This window comes from Pleurodeles waltl, chromosome 9, assembly GCF_031143425.1.
Source record: "Pleurodeles waltl isolate 20211129_DDA chromosome 9, aPleWal1.hap1.20221129, whole genome shotgun sequence".
Lineage (NCBI taxonomy): Eukaryota > Metazoa > Chordata > Amphibia > Caudata > Salamandridae > Pleurodeles > Pleurodeles waltl.
This window is the reverse complement of record NC_090448.1, coordinates 917,535,068-917,548,224: the sequence shown is the minus strand read 5'-3', so window position 1 is coordinate 917,548,224 and position 13,157 is coordinate 917,535,068. Positions and strand designations below refer to the sequence as shown.

Sequence of the window (13,157 nt, the reverse complement as noted above, 5' to 3'; positions counted from 1 at the left end):
ACTCACAGCCCCATTCAGACCCTCACACCCACTCAGACCAGCGCACACACTGATACACCCACTAAAACACTGATGTACGCACTATCACACCCAGACAGACACTCTCACAGCCACTCTCCCCCCCAGATACACCTAGTCTCACACCCAGGAAGGCCGCAGCCAACTCCCACTGTGTACGGCCAAACGTCCGTGCACAGCATGGGGTTGGTGGATAAGGGCGGTTGGCCGCAGGGTCTATCCAGCTTTGCACTGTACAGCGGACAGGTCCTGAGGCTATGTGCAGCGGTGGTTGGATTAATGTACAGTTAAAAATGACTATCTGTTAAAAAAAATATATATATATAGAAATTCACTGGAAAAAAAAAAAGGTAACAGGGACGTTATAGTTAGGAAATAAAAATGTAAACATAGAAATTCGCTTAAAAAAAATAAATAAATCAAACGCAAAAGGTTTATAGGGACGTTATACTTAGGCTCATATTTTAAACATACAAAACCATAGAAATTCACCATTATAGTTAGAGTCAACTCAAGAAAATATAGTTCATGCCACAAGGTAAATAGAACACATGCCCTTGCCATGCATTGCGAATTAACCTACAAATTACAGCACTCATGACATCTTTGATAACATAATTGGCTGATATCAAGGTAATATTTGTGGTAAACTTTGTTTGAAGCAGGCCTTGTGTGTGGTGGTCACCTTATTCCAGGTCCAGGTACCCCCTATTAGTTAAGTGTAGGTAGTTTCTAGGAAGCTAGGGCTCTCTAGAGGTAGCTGTGGATGAACGGCCAAGACTTAAGTAGGAGACATACAAAGCTTATGCAATACCACAATAGTCACACAGCAACTTATCACACATGAAAGAGCCACACATTCTTACAAAAATAAAGGTACTTTGATATAGTAATACAACAATAGAATACAAATAGGCAGTTCCCACAGACTGGAGGCAAGTACACACTAATTATATATACACAATAGCAATCAGAAATTAGCATAGAAACAACAAGCATTGGCAATCGTGAAAATGGTGAGGTCCCTAGAGGAGGGCCAATCATATACTAAATGGAATGCGAGATACAGTCCCCCACCCAAGGATATGGAGTTGTTAGAAGGGAGCTGGAAGAACTAGGCATACCAAGAGGTGAGAACCTGAGTGACCCCCAGCAACCAGGAGAGCAGAGGTAAGTACCTGGTCTTCCCAAGGACTAACAGGAGGACTTGTAAAAAGGAATGTAAAAGAACAGGACCAGACAAAATAAACCAAAGGTGGATTCCAATAGAAGAGGACCTGCAAAAGGAGGGGACAGAGTCCAGTCCACATTGGAGTGTCCAGTAGGGGCAGGAGCCATTACCCACCCTTCTGTGGATGCAGAACCAGGTTGATGAGGGGAGAAGACCAGCTGTAGAGCCAAGGAGCTGAAGAGGAGTCCTTGGAGTGGCAGATATGGTGTCCCACGTTGGTTGTCGGGTCACAGAACGTCAGTGGTGCAGAAGAACCACCAACAAACCTTGGCAAACGCAAGAGGAGAAAAAGAAGCACTGCAAGGCTGAGGAGCACTAGAAAGGACCAGGGGACTCGACCCTTGGAGAGGACTCAGAGGTGAGCCTTGTCAGTCGGGAGAGCCAACAGAACCAATCACAGCCCCCACAGGCAACCCTGTGGCAGCAGGCACAGTAAGTCACAGTGAGGCCCAGTCAGCACACCTGAAGACAAGTCCCACGTTGCTGGAGCAACAGAGAGGAGACTGTGCTTGACAGGAAGAAGTGCTGGGGGCCGAGGCTACTCTGTGCCTGAAGACCCTTGCTGCAGGAGACAAGAAGCATTGGCAGCTGCAACAGTCACGGTGCAAAGGGGTACTGTCCTGCAAGGAGAGGCAAAGGCTCACTGTCTCCCAAGTTGGACAAATGGCAGAGAGGACCAAGGGAAATCACTCCAGACCACCACCTGTGATGTAGGACACACGCAGTTCAGAGATCAGATCCACGCAGCGGGCATCATTGCAGTTTGTGCCTTCGGATCCAAGCGAATTACTCCTTGCCCTTGTTGGCATGGGAACCCCCCACCATTTTTTGCCCGATAGTGATGCCAACTTTGACTGAGCGTGCTGGGATTCTGCTAACCAGGCCCCAGCACCAGTGTTATTTCCAAAAACCTGTGCCATTGTTTCCACAATTGGCACACCCTGTTTAGTCCCTTGTAAAAGGTACCTATGGCACCAAGGGCCTTGTGGCCAGGGAAGGTCCTCCAACAGCTGCAGCATGTATTATACCACCCTGGGGAACCCTCACTAAGCACATGCACACTGCAACTACAGCTTGTGCGTGCTGGTGGGGAGAAAAAGACAAAGTCAACATGGTAGCCCTACCAGGGAGTCATGCCCACAAACCACTGTCTGTGGCATAGGTAATTCACCCCTCTAGCAGGCCTTACAGCCCTATGGCTGGGTGCACAATACCACAGGTGAGGGCACAGCTGCATGAGCAATATGCCACTACAGTGACCAAGTCCATTCTTAGACATTGCAAGTGCAGTGTGGCCCTATCGCGTATATGGTCTGGGAGTACATCATTACAAATTCCACAGTTCCACAATGGTTCCACTGAATACTAGGAAGTTTGGTATCAAACTTCTCAGCACAATAAACCCACATGGATGCCAGTGTTGGATTTACTGCACCCAGCGTGCATCCTAGAGATGCCCCCTGTACATTACCCAATCCGTTATTCCAGGAATGACTGGTACGTGCCAGCTTGCCACTAAAAGACGAGTTTCTGACCACATGGGGTGAGAGCCTGTGTGTTCTCGGTGGCCAGAAACAAAGCCACCACTGGGTACAAAATGCTTCACACCTCCACCCTGCAGGAATTGTAACACCTGGCAGTGAGCCTCAAAGGCACAGGCCTCTTGTTACAATGCCCCAGGGCACTCCAGCTAGTGGAGATGCCCGCCCCCCGGACTGAGCCCCATTTTTGGCAGCAAGTCTGGCAGGAAAATTAGGGAGAGTGACCGCTTCAGCTGGGACCACCCCTAAGGTCACCAGAGCTGAGGGGACCCCCTCCTTGCAAAATCCTCCATCTTAGTTTGGAGGACATGGATCAACTGGGTTAGGTTTGTGTCCTCCTCCCCAAAAGGAGGGGACACAGGAAGGGTGTAGCCACCCTCAGGGACAGTAGCCATCGGCTACTGCCCTCTGACCCCTCTAACGCCCTGAATTCCACAATTTAAGGACACCCCTGAACCCAGCTATTCAGGTTCCTGGTGACCTCACAAGAAGGAAGAAGGACTGCTAAGCAGAAACCCAAGCAGAGAAGATGGAAGACAAAAACTGACTTTGCCCCAGCCCTACTGGCCTGTCTCCAGCTTCAAAAAGCCCTGCAAAAAAGAGCGATGCATCCTGCGGGTCCAGCAACCTCTGAGAAGCCTTCAGAGGACTGCCTTCATCACAGAGGACCAAAAAAATCCCATGTACAGCGTCCGATCCAAGAAGAAACTCCATCTCAGGACTCAAGAACTGCCCCGGATCCGTTAATCCTGTTCACTCTGCACCAGAGGCCCACGGCACCAGTCCATGTGGCCCAAACGACTGGAGCTGGTCCCCAGGCAATCCTGAGCAAAAGCCTACTGTGGGTTGACCCCTCCAGTCCACTACGATGACGCAGTCAGCCTGATTCCGGAGGACCCCCTAACCGTGACAGCACAGGACGTTGATTCCTGACACCGAAAGGCATTACTGCACCCACAGCCCCCTGGCCTTGGGCAATCAGAGCTTCTCTGCAGCAACGTCCAGCAGGCACCCCCCCATCTCTCCTTGTCCAGCCCTTGGTCCCCAGAACCGAACCCCCGGACTTCACCTGCAGCATCTTTGTGGCCCCTGGGGTCCCCCTATAGGAAAGCAATGGAGCCCGATGGTGTGTTTGCACCCTGCACCAGGCCGACCCTGTGCCGCTGAGGGTGTGTGTTTGGTGGTGACCTGTCCCAAACCCTCTGCCCCCCCCCCCCCCCCCCCAACAACCTCCTGGTTCTCGTCTAACTCCCCACTCCCCCACCCACAGGACTATCGTCCGAAGATGCAAACAGGCCTGATTCCAAGTGCCCATAGAAGCCCATCTTAAATCTGCTTCATCTTTGACCTTTGCACCCGGCCGGCCCAGTGGTGCTGGTGGTGGGTGTTTGGGGTTAACTTGAACCCCAACCTGTGGACTTCCTAACCCCCAGAGACTGGATCTGTAAGTCTTGTACTTACATTCAAAGCATACTAACTTTTCTTGCCCCATCCCCTCAGAATTGTTTCTGAAAATTGCACTGTCAACTTTTTTTAAACGATGCCATTTATTCAAACACTGCATAACATGTCCATACTAATCAAAGTGGTATTGATACATATGTAGAATACATATTTATACACTTACCTGCAACTTGATCTTGTGGTTCTAGAAATACACAAAATGTATTTTTACTATATAAAAATCATTGGTCTGGAGTTAGTCATTGAGTGTGTGCTTCCCTTATTGTCTGTGTGTACAACAAATTCTTTGCACTACCCTCTGATAAGCCTAACTGCTCGACCATACTACCACAAGAGAGAGCATTAGTATTATCTACTTTAGCCTCTGTTGAGTCCCTGGGGAACCCCTGGACTCTGTGCACACTATATCTTATTTTGATGTAGTGTATACAGAGCCAACTTCCTACAGTACCCAAGTACAATATAGTTGGGACTTATAAGGGGGCACCAGTAGGCCAACTGTGGGGTGTGCAAAGACCCAGGCAACCAAATTTTGAGGGAGAGAGCACAATCACTGGGGTCCTAGTTAGCAGGATCCCAATGAAAACAGTCTGAGTAACTGAATATAACAGCTGAATTTCTATGGTTTTGTGTGTTTAAAAATGTGAACCCAACCATATTGTCCCTGTAAACTTTAAGATTTTAAGTGAATTTCCAAGTTTTTTTTAAAAAAATCTATTTCCTAACGACAATGTCCCTTTTTTAACCTTTGGTTTTTTCAGTGAATATATATATATATATATATATATACACACACACACACACACACACACACACATAAAAAAATTAAAACTAAGGTTACAGGAATGTTAGTGAGGTCCAGATTTTACACACACAAAACCCATCGACCGCCCCCCTCGCTGGGGACCACCACCTCCCCAGGGCAAAATTATTTTCCTGCAGAACCCCCCAGGCCCTGGGGACCGCCACCTCCCTGGGGCATAAACTTAGTTATCTGCAGGAGGAAACCCTCCCCGCGCCCTGGGAACCACAACCTCCCTGGGGCAAAATACCCCTAGAAAAATAAGGGGAGGCTATTTAAAGCAGCTCCCTGCTTGTGGAAGCAATGCCGGCTCCCACAGGATGCCGTGAGCCGACTAGGACCTCAGAGGCCTTCAGCCTCCCACTGCGGTCCTGTCAGCAAGCATCTTGCTTGTTTGTCCCTTTGAACTCATTCTATGGAGAGACCCTTGCCATAACCATAGCAATGGCCTCACCATAGAATGACTTTAAAGGTGAACACAAGCAAGATGTTTTGTACGGATGTTCTACTTAAGTTCTGATGCACAGCAGAACAGACTCGCCTCTGGTCTACTGGCAAACCTCCTGGACTGTCACTCAGTAGGTTGAAGGTTGAAATCTTGGTATCTCATGGCAGTGTGTCTATTTATTAGTGTTTAGAATGTTAAACATTCCTTGTGATGAAACATTTGTCTTTTTTTCCAGTAAAATCTTTGGGTTGAATGTCACAGTAATGTCTAGACACTGCCTAATAAGGAATTCATCAACATCTAGAAATACTCTCTTTCCCGCTCGTTCTCTCTGTCAAAGTCTTACTCTAAATGTCTCTCACTTAATTTCTCACTTTCACTCTCTCTTCCATTCATGCACAGGGTTGGGTGGTTATGGGGGTTGGCCGCAGGGCCTGGCAGCCAACCTCCACCACGCGTGGCCAAAGGCATGGAGGTGGTTGGATTAACGTACAGTAATTTAATTTTTTTTTTTATAAAACGTAATGTTAAGAGGGATTATTAGTTAGGCTCATATTTTAAACATACAAAACCGTAGAGATTCAGCAGTTAGAGTTACTTCAAGTAACTCTACTTGTGCCCTAAGGTAACTATAACTTGCGCTCTTGCCATGCACTGGTAACTACCCCAGATATTACAGCTCTCATGACATCTTTTATAACATTGATAATATCACTTTAACGTTTGCTGTAAAGATATTCATAAACAAATCTGTGCATGACAAGAGCGTGAGTTATAGTTACGTTAGGGCACGAGTCATAGTTACTTGGAATGACTAACGGCAGAGTTTCTATGGTTTTGTACGTTTAAAATGTGCACCTAACTATAACACCCCTCTATTGTTTTTTTAAGGTGAATATGAAAATATTTTTTTTTTGCATAAGCCTTACCACAGATGAAAAAATGAATCTGATAAATGTGTACATATCAAAATATGCAAACTAACATTACATTCAATAGGGATGTGGATCCAGGTATGTGTAGGCAAGAGCATAAAGGCTGAAATTTGTAAGTGTTAAATTGATTATCCCACAGGAAAGAGTGCAATAAATAGAAGTTGTACTACAATATTATCTTATGGCCTTGGGGAACTACATGACCAATAGTGACATTTGCAGACCATTATAACTGCCTCCAAAGAGGCTAGTTTTCTCCCAAAAGAAAAAACAAACACAATAGGCTTGCTGCAGATAGAACAATATAGGTGTACCAGCAAACCCTAAAAATGCAGGAACTGTACTGGTAGTTAATTTTCCTAGTGTGTTTTGGGGTATTTATAGCTAACAGCATATTTGTCCTGCATATCTAAACTCACATCGCAATCCAAATAAATTTATGATGTTCCTAAATACTATAGTTTAGCGAAAATATGTCAACAATATAATTGCTGAGTGTTGTTTAAGTGTTAAATCTATGTATTGGCCTTTCTAAATCTACATCACTGACCAACAGAAAGACTTAAACACCTGAAATATTAAAGCTTAGCTTTTTCTCGGCCCCTTGATAACTGTCCTGACAACTGAGTTAGCCAGAGGGCATTCAGTTAAACATGCTACTAGGTTTTTAATTCAATGTGAACACCAAAGAAGTACATTTTGATTTAATCTAGGTCTCTTGTTAGAAAAGAATTCCAAATTATTAATGGACGTTACTAACAGCATGCTCTACATTTCTTTAGTGTGATTTGTTAAATAAGATTTTGCATACAGTTCAAAACGCACTACAGTGGAAAGGAAAGACACAATGCTTGTGTACCAAAACACTAGTTAATGTCACAACGTTACAATGTCGCTATGACTGTTGCTTCGAACTCTCAACCGTTCAAGCGTTAATGCAGCCCGTAATTCCCTACATGAGGGAACCCTGCATGATGTTATATCATTCATTTTGTTGAGCATGTTCCATGAAGCAGTGTCATTCATAAGAAGATGAAGTTTAAGTTCAGTGATTTACAAAGATGTATACATAAAATGCCTCAGGATATCAAAAAGAGAGCGGTCTCTTCCAGTTTTGGCCAGAAGAGCTAGAAGGAAAGAAGGACCATTTTACCTGGACAACAGTAAAATATACAAACATCATAATGAAATCAACATCCTAATAACCAGAGAAAGACGCAAACAGAAGGGGAATGGAACACTACAAATCTTTAGGGAAAAAGTGCAACGTCAAGCAAATGTATACATCATCTCCCTTTGAAGGAAATGAACAAACATACACGAAAAGAGGACATAAAAAAAGAAGAAATATTTTAACAAACTAACTCAATACATAGTAAACTGCCTTTGATTGCATCCCCGCTGTAAACTGTGGGCAAAACTACAGCAATGGGGGCTGCCAGCAACCTTTTTAAATGCCATTCAATTGATTTATTCCGATATGTGGGTGAAGGTTTAACTTGGGGGAGGTTCATATCTATCTAGGGCAGTTAAAACGACAGTTGGATTAAAACAAGGCTGAGCTATTGCACCAATTCTTTTCAATCTGTACATAGCAGACCTTTCTACCAAGTTAAATAATCAGTCAGACCACTCCCCCTCTCTTGGTGGTCAACAAATATCCAACATACTATATGCAGATGACCTGATATTGCTTAGTAATACTAGAATTGGCATGCAAAACTGCTGAATAATCTAGAAGGATATGCTGGAATAAATGAATTTGAAATAAATCAAAGTAAAACCAAAATAATTGCCCTTAACCGCAGACACTCTAGCCAACGCAAGGGGTATCTGAATGGGAAGATCATAGAGGAAGTAACCTCGTACAGATACCTAGGTGTTATGATAAACGCAAAAGGCAACTAGGTGTCCCAAAAAGAAGCGATAAACAAGGAACAAGCACTCATTCATGCTTTTGGTATGCTTGCAAATACCATTTGGGGCCACGCTTTGAATCCACTGACAGCTATAATGAGAGCAAAATTATTTCCAACTCTCGCCTATGGGACTGAAATAACGAGGGTGATGGAGGAAGCTGTCCTGAACAAACCTCTGGTAAAGGCATTCAAGCATGTCTTCCGGCTACTGGGATATGCCTCCCCGGCACAGGTCAGACTGGAATCTATGCTGGTCAAGCAGTCACTGGCTCGACCCACGGCCTATATCAAATGTTGCCACAAATTGCATCATGCCCCAAAAGGGACATTGGCTAACTCTGTGTGGCAGGAAATTAATTTGGAAAGAGCCAATAATAATTATAAAAACTATCTGGAAAAAAAAGCCTAACATCAGAATCTAGTTGATGTATGGGATCAGTCGCTCCGTAGCCCGACTTTTAATAAAAGTAGTGAACAAAACAAGGAAATTACACAGCTGGCTAGAAGACAGGAAAGAACTAGCTAAAAAGGTTCATGGCTGGCTGGCTCTTAATTCATATAAAGTATTTAAAGAATCCCCATTATTGGCTGCCCACTACTCACTAAAAATTAAACAACGCTTTCTAAAGCTAAGGCTGGGCATAATGCCAACGCTAGACCTCATGCCAAAATGGAACAAGGTGTCACAAATATACAACCAGGAATGCCGTCATCTGGCGGTAGAAACCCTAGTGCAAGTGGCCTGTATTTGTCCAGCTTTGGCCACAGAAAGAAGACAAATACTGAAGAAAGAACTAAATGAATTAGGGGTCAAATCATGTAGACAAGCTCTAATTGAAATGCTTAACCCAAGTAACACCATATTGAATATTAGGCTCGTCCAATTTCTGGAACATTTTATCTCCCTACTCACCACGCCAAAAACTAGTGGACAGGAACCACGGCAGGGGTGCTGAATCATTTTTACTATGAAACATGGGAACTGCCTACTGTGAAAAAACAGGGTGGAAAGAGGCAGGGCGGTTACTCCATGTAGGTATGTTTTAAATTATCCGTGTAATTAAGTTTTATACTTGTATTCAGAGCTATGTGGGGTTAGCCTGCCCAATGCACTAATTATGTCTTGTTTTATTGCACCATTAATGTTTCATTGTACTAATAATGTTTTGCGTAATTTTATGTGGAGGGAATGTGGCTGGAGAGCCTATGATCATGCCATAAGAGATATTTTGCAGCATAGGACTACTGTCCAAACCTTTACTAGTGCCATAATCAATCCAAGAAAAAACAGAATCTCCTTTTTTTTTTTATCTTAAAGAGTTTCTTGATGCTAAGCTAATAGTCATATTCCAGTTTTTTTTTGCATTTAACTTCTTTGGCATGTTCACAATTATTGTTGGGGTAGACTTACGTTTTTTAATGCTCTTCCCCTTAAACTAGCAAGATCATTCCAAACAGTACAACACCTAGAGGTCATTTTGATTTCCGCTGGTCTACCACTAAGAAAAAAATGGCGAGACCAATCATAGGGTGAGGAGGGGTATAACTCCATACCTTCTCTCTCTCTCTCTCGAGTGTTTTCTAACATCCAAATGTGCAGCAATTGCACCCCTCCTATTATAAGCCAAATAGCGTGTTCCGCCAAACCATTTACTCAAGAGTAACAGAAATATGTTTTTTTTTTCTGTCTGATACTATTACGATGCAAAAATGTAACCATTTTGTGAGATACCGACTGCGTACCAATGACTGACACTAAAATAGGCACATCTTTACTGAAAACATCCTCTAAGAATTTAATCACATTAACTGTTGTGGTTGTAGTATCGAAAGTATAGTATATCCACTTATATTAACAGTGAGTTAAATCATTATTTTAACTCTTATTGCAAATGACTGAAATGATCAGCAACACCGCTTGTTTCGGCTACTGCTTAGCCAGAAGAGAATTTAAGTTCACGTGCTCTTTAGTGATCTTCCAATGTTTGACAACAAACATTCTTTGCACCGATCCATATTATTGTCCACTGACCGCCGCCAATATAGCCGTTTCAATTATTGGTTGTGGCTGTCGTTCTTGACGTGCAATGTGCTTACGTTTCAAACTTGCAGGTGGTACAGATAAGCCTGGGCTAGTAATCATAACATTTTTCACTGATTAATCAGGCAGCAACTTGTTAGAATCAAGTCAGTGAAAATCACTGTCTTATCGATCTGTGACCAGTTTCTAACTATATACTTCCTCGCATCATTCAATTATCGACCTCAACTTAGCACGCTCGAGTCATTCTTTCTCAGAAATGACTGAGACAAGTTTGAACAATATCAATGACTGCAACCACAAACTCCTGAAACTATTTTTACGATATCTTCCTCATCACCATCCACTGGTCTCACTGATAAATTGTGCGAATATCCCCCCTCCCCCCCCCCCCCCCCCCATATACTCAGGGAGCATTCAGACCATTCTAACTGGTCTACATGCATGATTTTCTTGTATACCATTGCCACTCAAATATACAGTGGTTTATGATCAGCTGGGAAACAGTAGAGTGCTGCAAAATAATCATCGCCAAATTGTTTTGTAAAGATCCATGAAGATGAGTCACTCACCCACAGATAAGGTCCAAGTTCAGCAATTTAGTAAGACGCGTAAATAGAAGGCCCATAATGTACTGGAAAGATAGCTACATGTTTGAACTGATGTCATGAAGGGGTAAGTGGATGGGATAATCAGACCGCCTGGACAAAAGTAGAACACGCAGACGACATAATGAATTAACACCATGAAGACTTAAGGGGAGAACGTACGATGGAAATCCTTAAGGGGGAAATGTACAGTTACAATGTAAAACAAGAGTATAACCAAAATACAACACATTCCTTGGGACTGTGGTAGAAAGATCCCTGTGCAGTTTGCTATCCTCCGCGATAACTATACCGTTTGCCCTGTGTTCTGCTGCTCATAACTGGACTTCTAATAATAACCGGTTTGTATTACGCGAATCACGTCTCCGATGTCAAGGAGGATCGTGGCAGCCCAACCACCCAGAGATTGTTCTAAAGTAAGGCTAATTGGAGGCGAATAGGACGACGTCTCTCCAAACATATGTGCACTTTCTTACCCTGTACAGAAACCGTTGCGACCCCTTTACTGCATTTCGCTCGTGGCGAAGAAAAATGCCACATTTAGAGCACCCTGCCTGCCCCCTACCCGGTATTTTCGAAGTAGAGACGCATAATGCGGCTTTACTTCACAGCAAACTGCTATGTGAATACAACATGGATTTTTTTTGGTAGAATTAAATCGTAGGCTCGATAGATGCGCTGTTGCAGCAGGGTAACTTCCTCTAGTATAAAAACCTTTCACCAAAACTGGTAAAATAAAGGTCCGTGACCAGTATTATTACTAGGAGAAGACAATGTGATCTGCACTGGTAAACAAACAACTTTTTACCTGACATTTACCTGTAATCTCCCTACCGAAGGACCAGCAAAAGTGGCGCCAACCCAGACCCGGAAGTTTCTTAGCAGAGTCAACTCAGCTCCCGCTCTGCCACTTTACAAAACACACCGCAGACCACACACAGGAGCCAGAAAAAACTACTAGTGCCGAGAAAGGACAAATTAGAGCCGTCTAAAACCTAAGCGAAAGTAGGTGGCGAAAGAGAAAAGGGACATGCGTTAAATACGTGTTCAAGGAGCAGTAAACCGAGAGAGCATACGACAAAAAAGGTTACTGTCAGATACCTTTTATCTTTAGTCATGCCAAACGAGCCATAAATTACAGTCACCGACACGTATTCACAACCACTCAGGTACTGGAAACGTATTTTATTGGCTGTCAGAGAGTGTGATGCTTTAGGGTTGGTTATGGAAACCTTTATCATCTAATTGGCTACGGAACCTAATATGAGGTTAGTCATTGGTCCTGTGACTTTTATTTATTAATCGCTGATTCTGGTAGGCTATAGAGATGTTTGTCGTTTGCTTATTGGGCGATTGAATGCGCACGTGCCCGGTACAATAATATTTAGTTGCAGCACGCCTTTCCCTTTATGTACATCACTATTGGTGATTTCCGAATGACGTCAATGTGCAGGGCATTGTTTACTGATTAAATGCTTTGTTACGCAACCGAACTGTACTTTCAGAGGTGAAAGAGCTTTTAGTTGACTTGTGTAGAATGAAGCGATACTGTCGATTACACGTGTACCACGGTTGGCTCGTTTAAATTGAGACCCCCTCCTCCAAGCTGGTTTACTGTGCGGGACAGGTTGCTTTCCAAGAAGCACCTGGCATGTAATTGCGTTACCTACCCGCTTCTGCGCTTATTATTGTACTCGGCACGTTAACGGCTATTTATGGCCGGGAGCTGCCACACAGTCTCCTTGTATTCATGTGACTAATATACATGCCAATATTTTAGAACAGGGTCTCAATACACAGGGAATACCGAAAATAAATGTTACTTAAAAATAAATCCACAAAAATCCATATGAGAGGAGGGAGCAGTTTGATTTCCACTGACAATGTCTTTATTAGTTACCCATAAAGAACTTACGCCCAGCCACCACGTTTCGTCTCATGAAGGACTTTATCAGAGTTTATATAATTTGAGTTATCACTATGATTCAGGACTATCAGAAGATGTATAGTCATCACTTTATATAATCAGTTGAGTTGTTTATTTTGGTTTAGGGCGTTCCGAAGATGTATAGTCATCAAAATTACTATGTAACGAGCAATTGTTATTATATGGAGGCACAAATTCATACTATATGTGTGTGTGGTTGCTG

The 13,157-nt window shown here is 43.5% G+C and overlaps 1 protein-coding gene across 6 annotated transcripts in view; it reads right to left on the bottom strand.

Annotated features, from left to right (window-relative positions):
• Positions 1–12,202, bottom strand: part of VRK1 (VRK serine/threonine kinase 1) — a 224,657-nt gene extending 212,455 nt beyond the window's left edge. Inside the window, exons 1-3 of one of the 6 annotated variants that reach the window (XM_069208275.1) lie at positions 12,109–12,128; positions 11,816–12,002; positions 4,418–4,438 (exon numbers count right to left, since the gene is read on the bottom strand). In XM_069208275.1, the coding sequence (XP_069064376.1) occupies positions 4,418–4,438; positions 11,816–11,822 (28 nt within the window). In that variant the 5' untranslated portion in view covers positions 11,823–12,002; positions 12,109–12,128. Of the gene's footprint in view, positions 1–4,417; positions 4,439–11,815; positions 12,003–12,108 lie in introns of all 6 variants that reach the window. The other 5 variants (XM_069208278.1, XM_069208280.1, XM_069208276.1 and 2 more) reach the window with 5 other exon arrangements.
• Between the last annotated feature and the right edge of the window lie 955 nt (positions 12,203–13,157).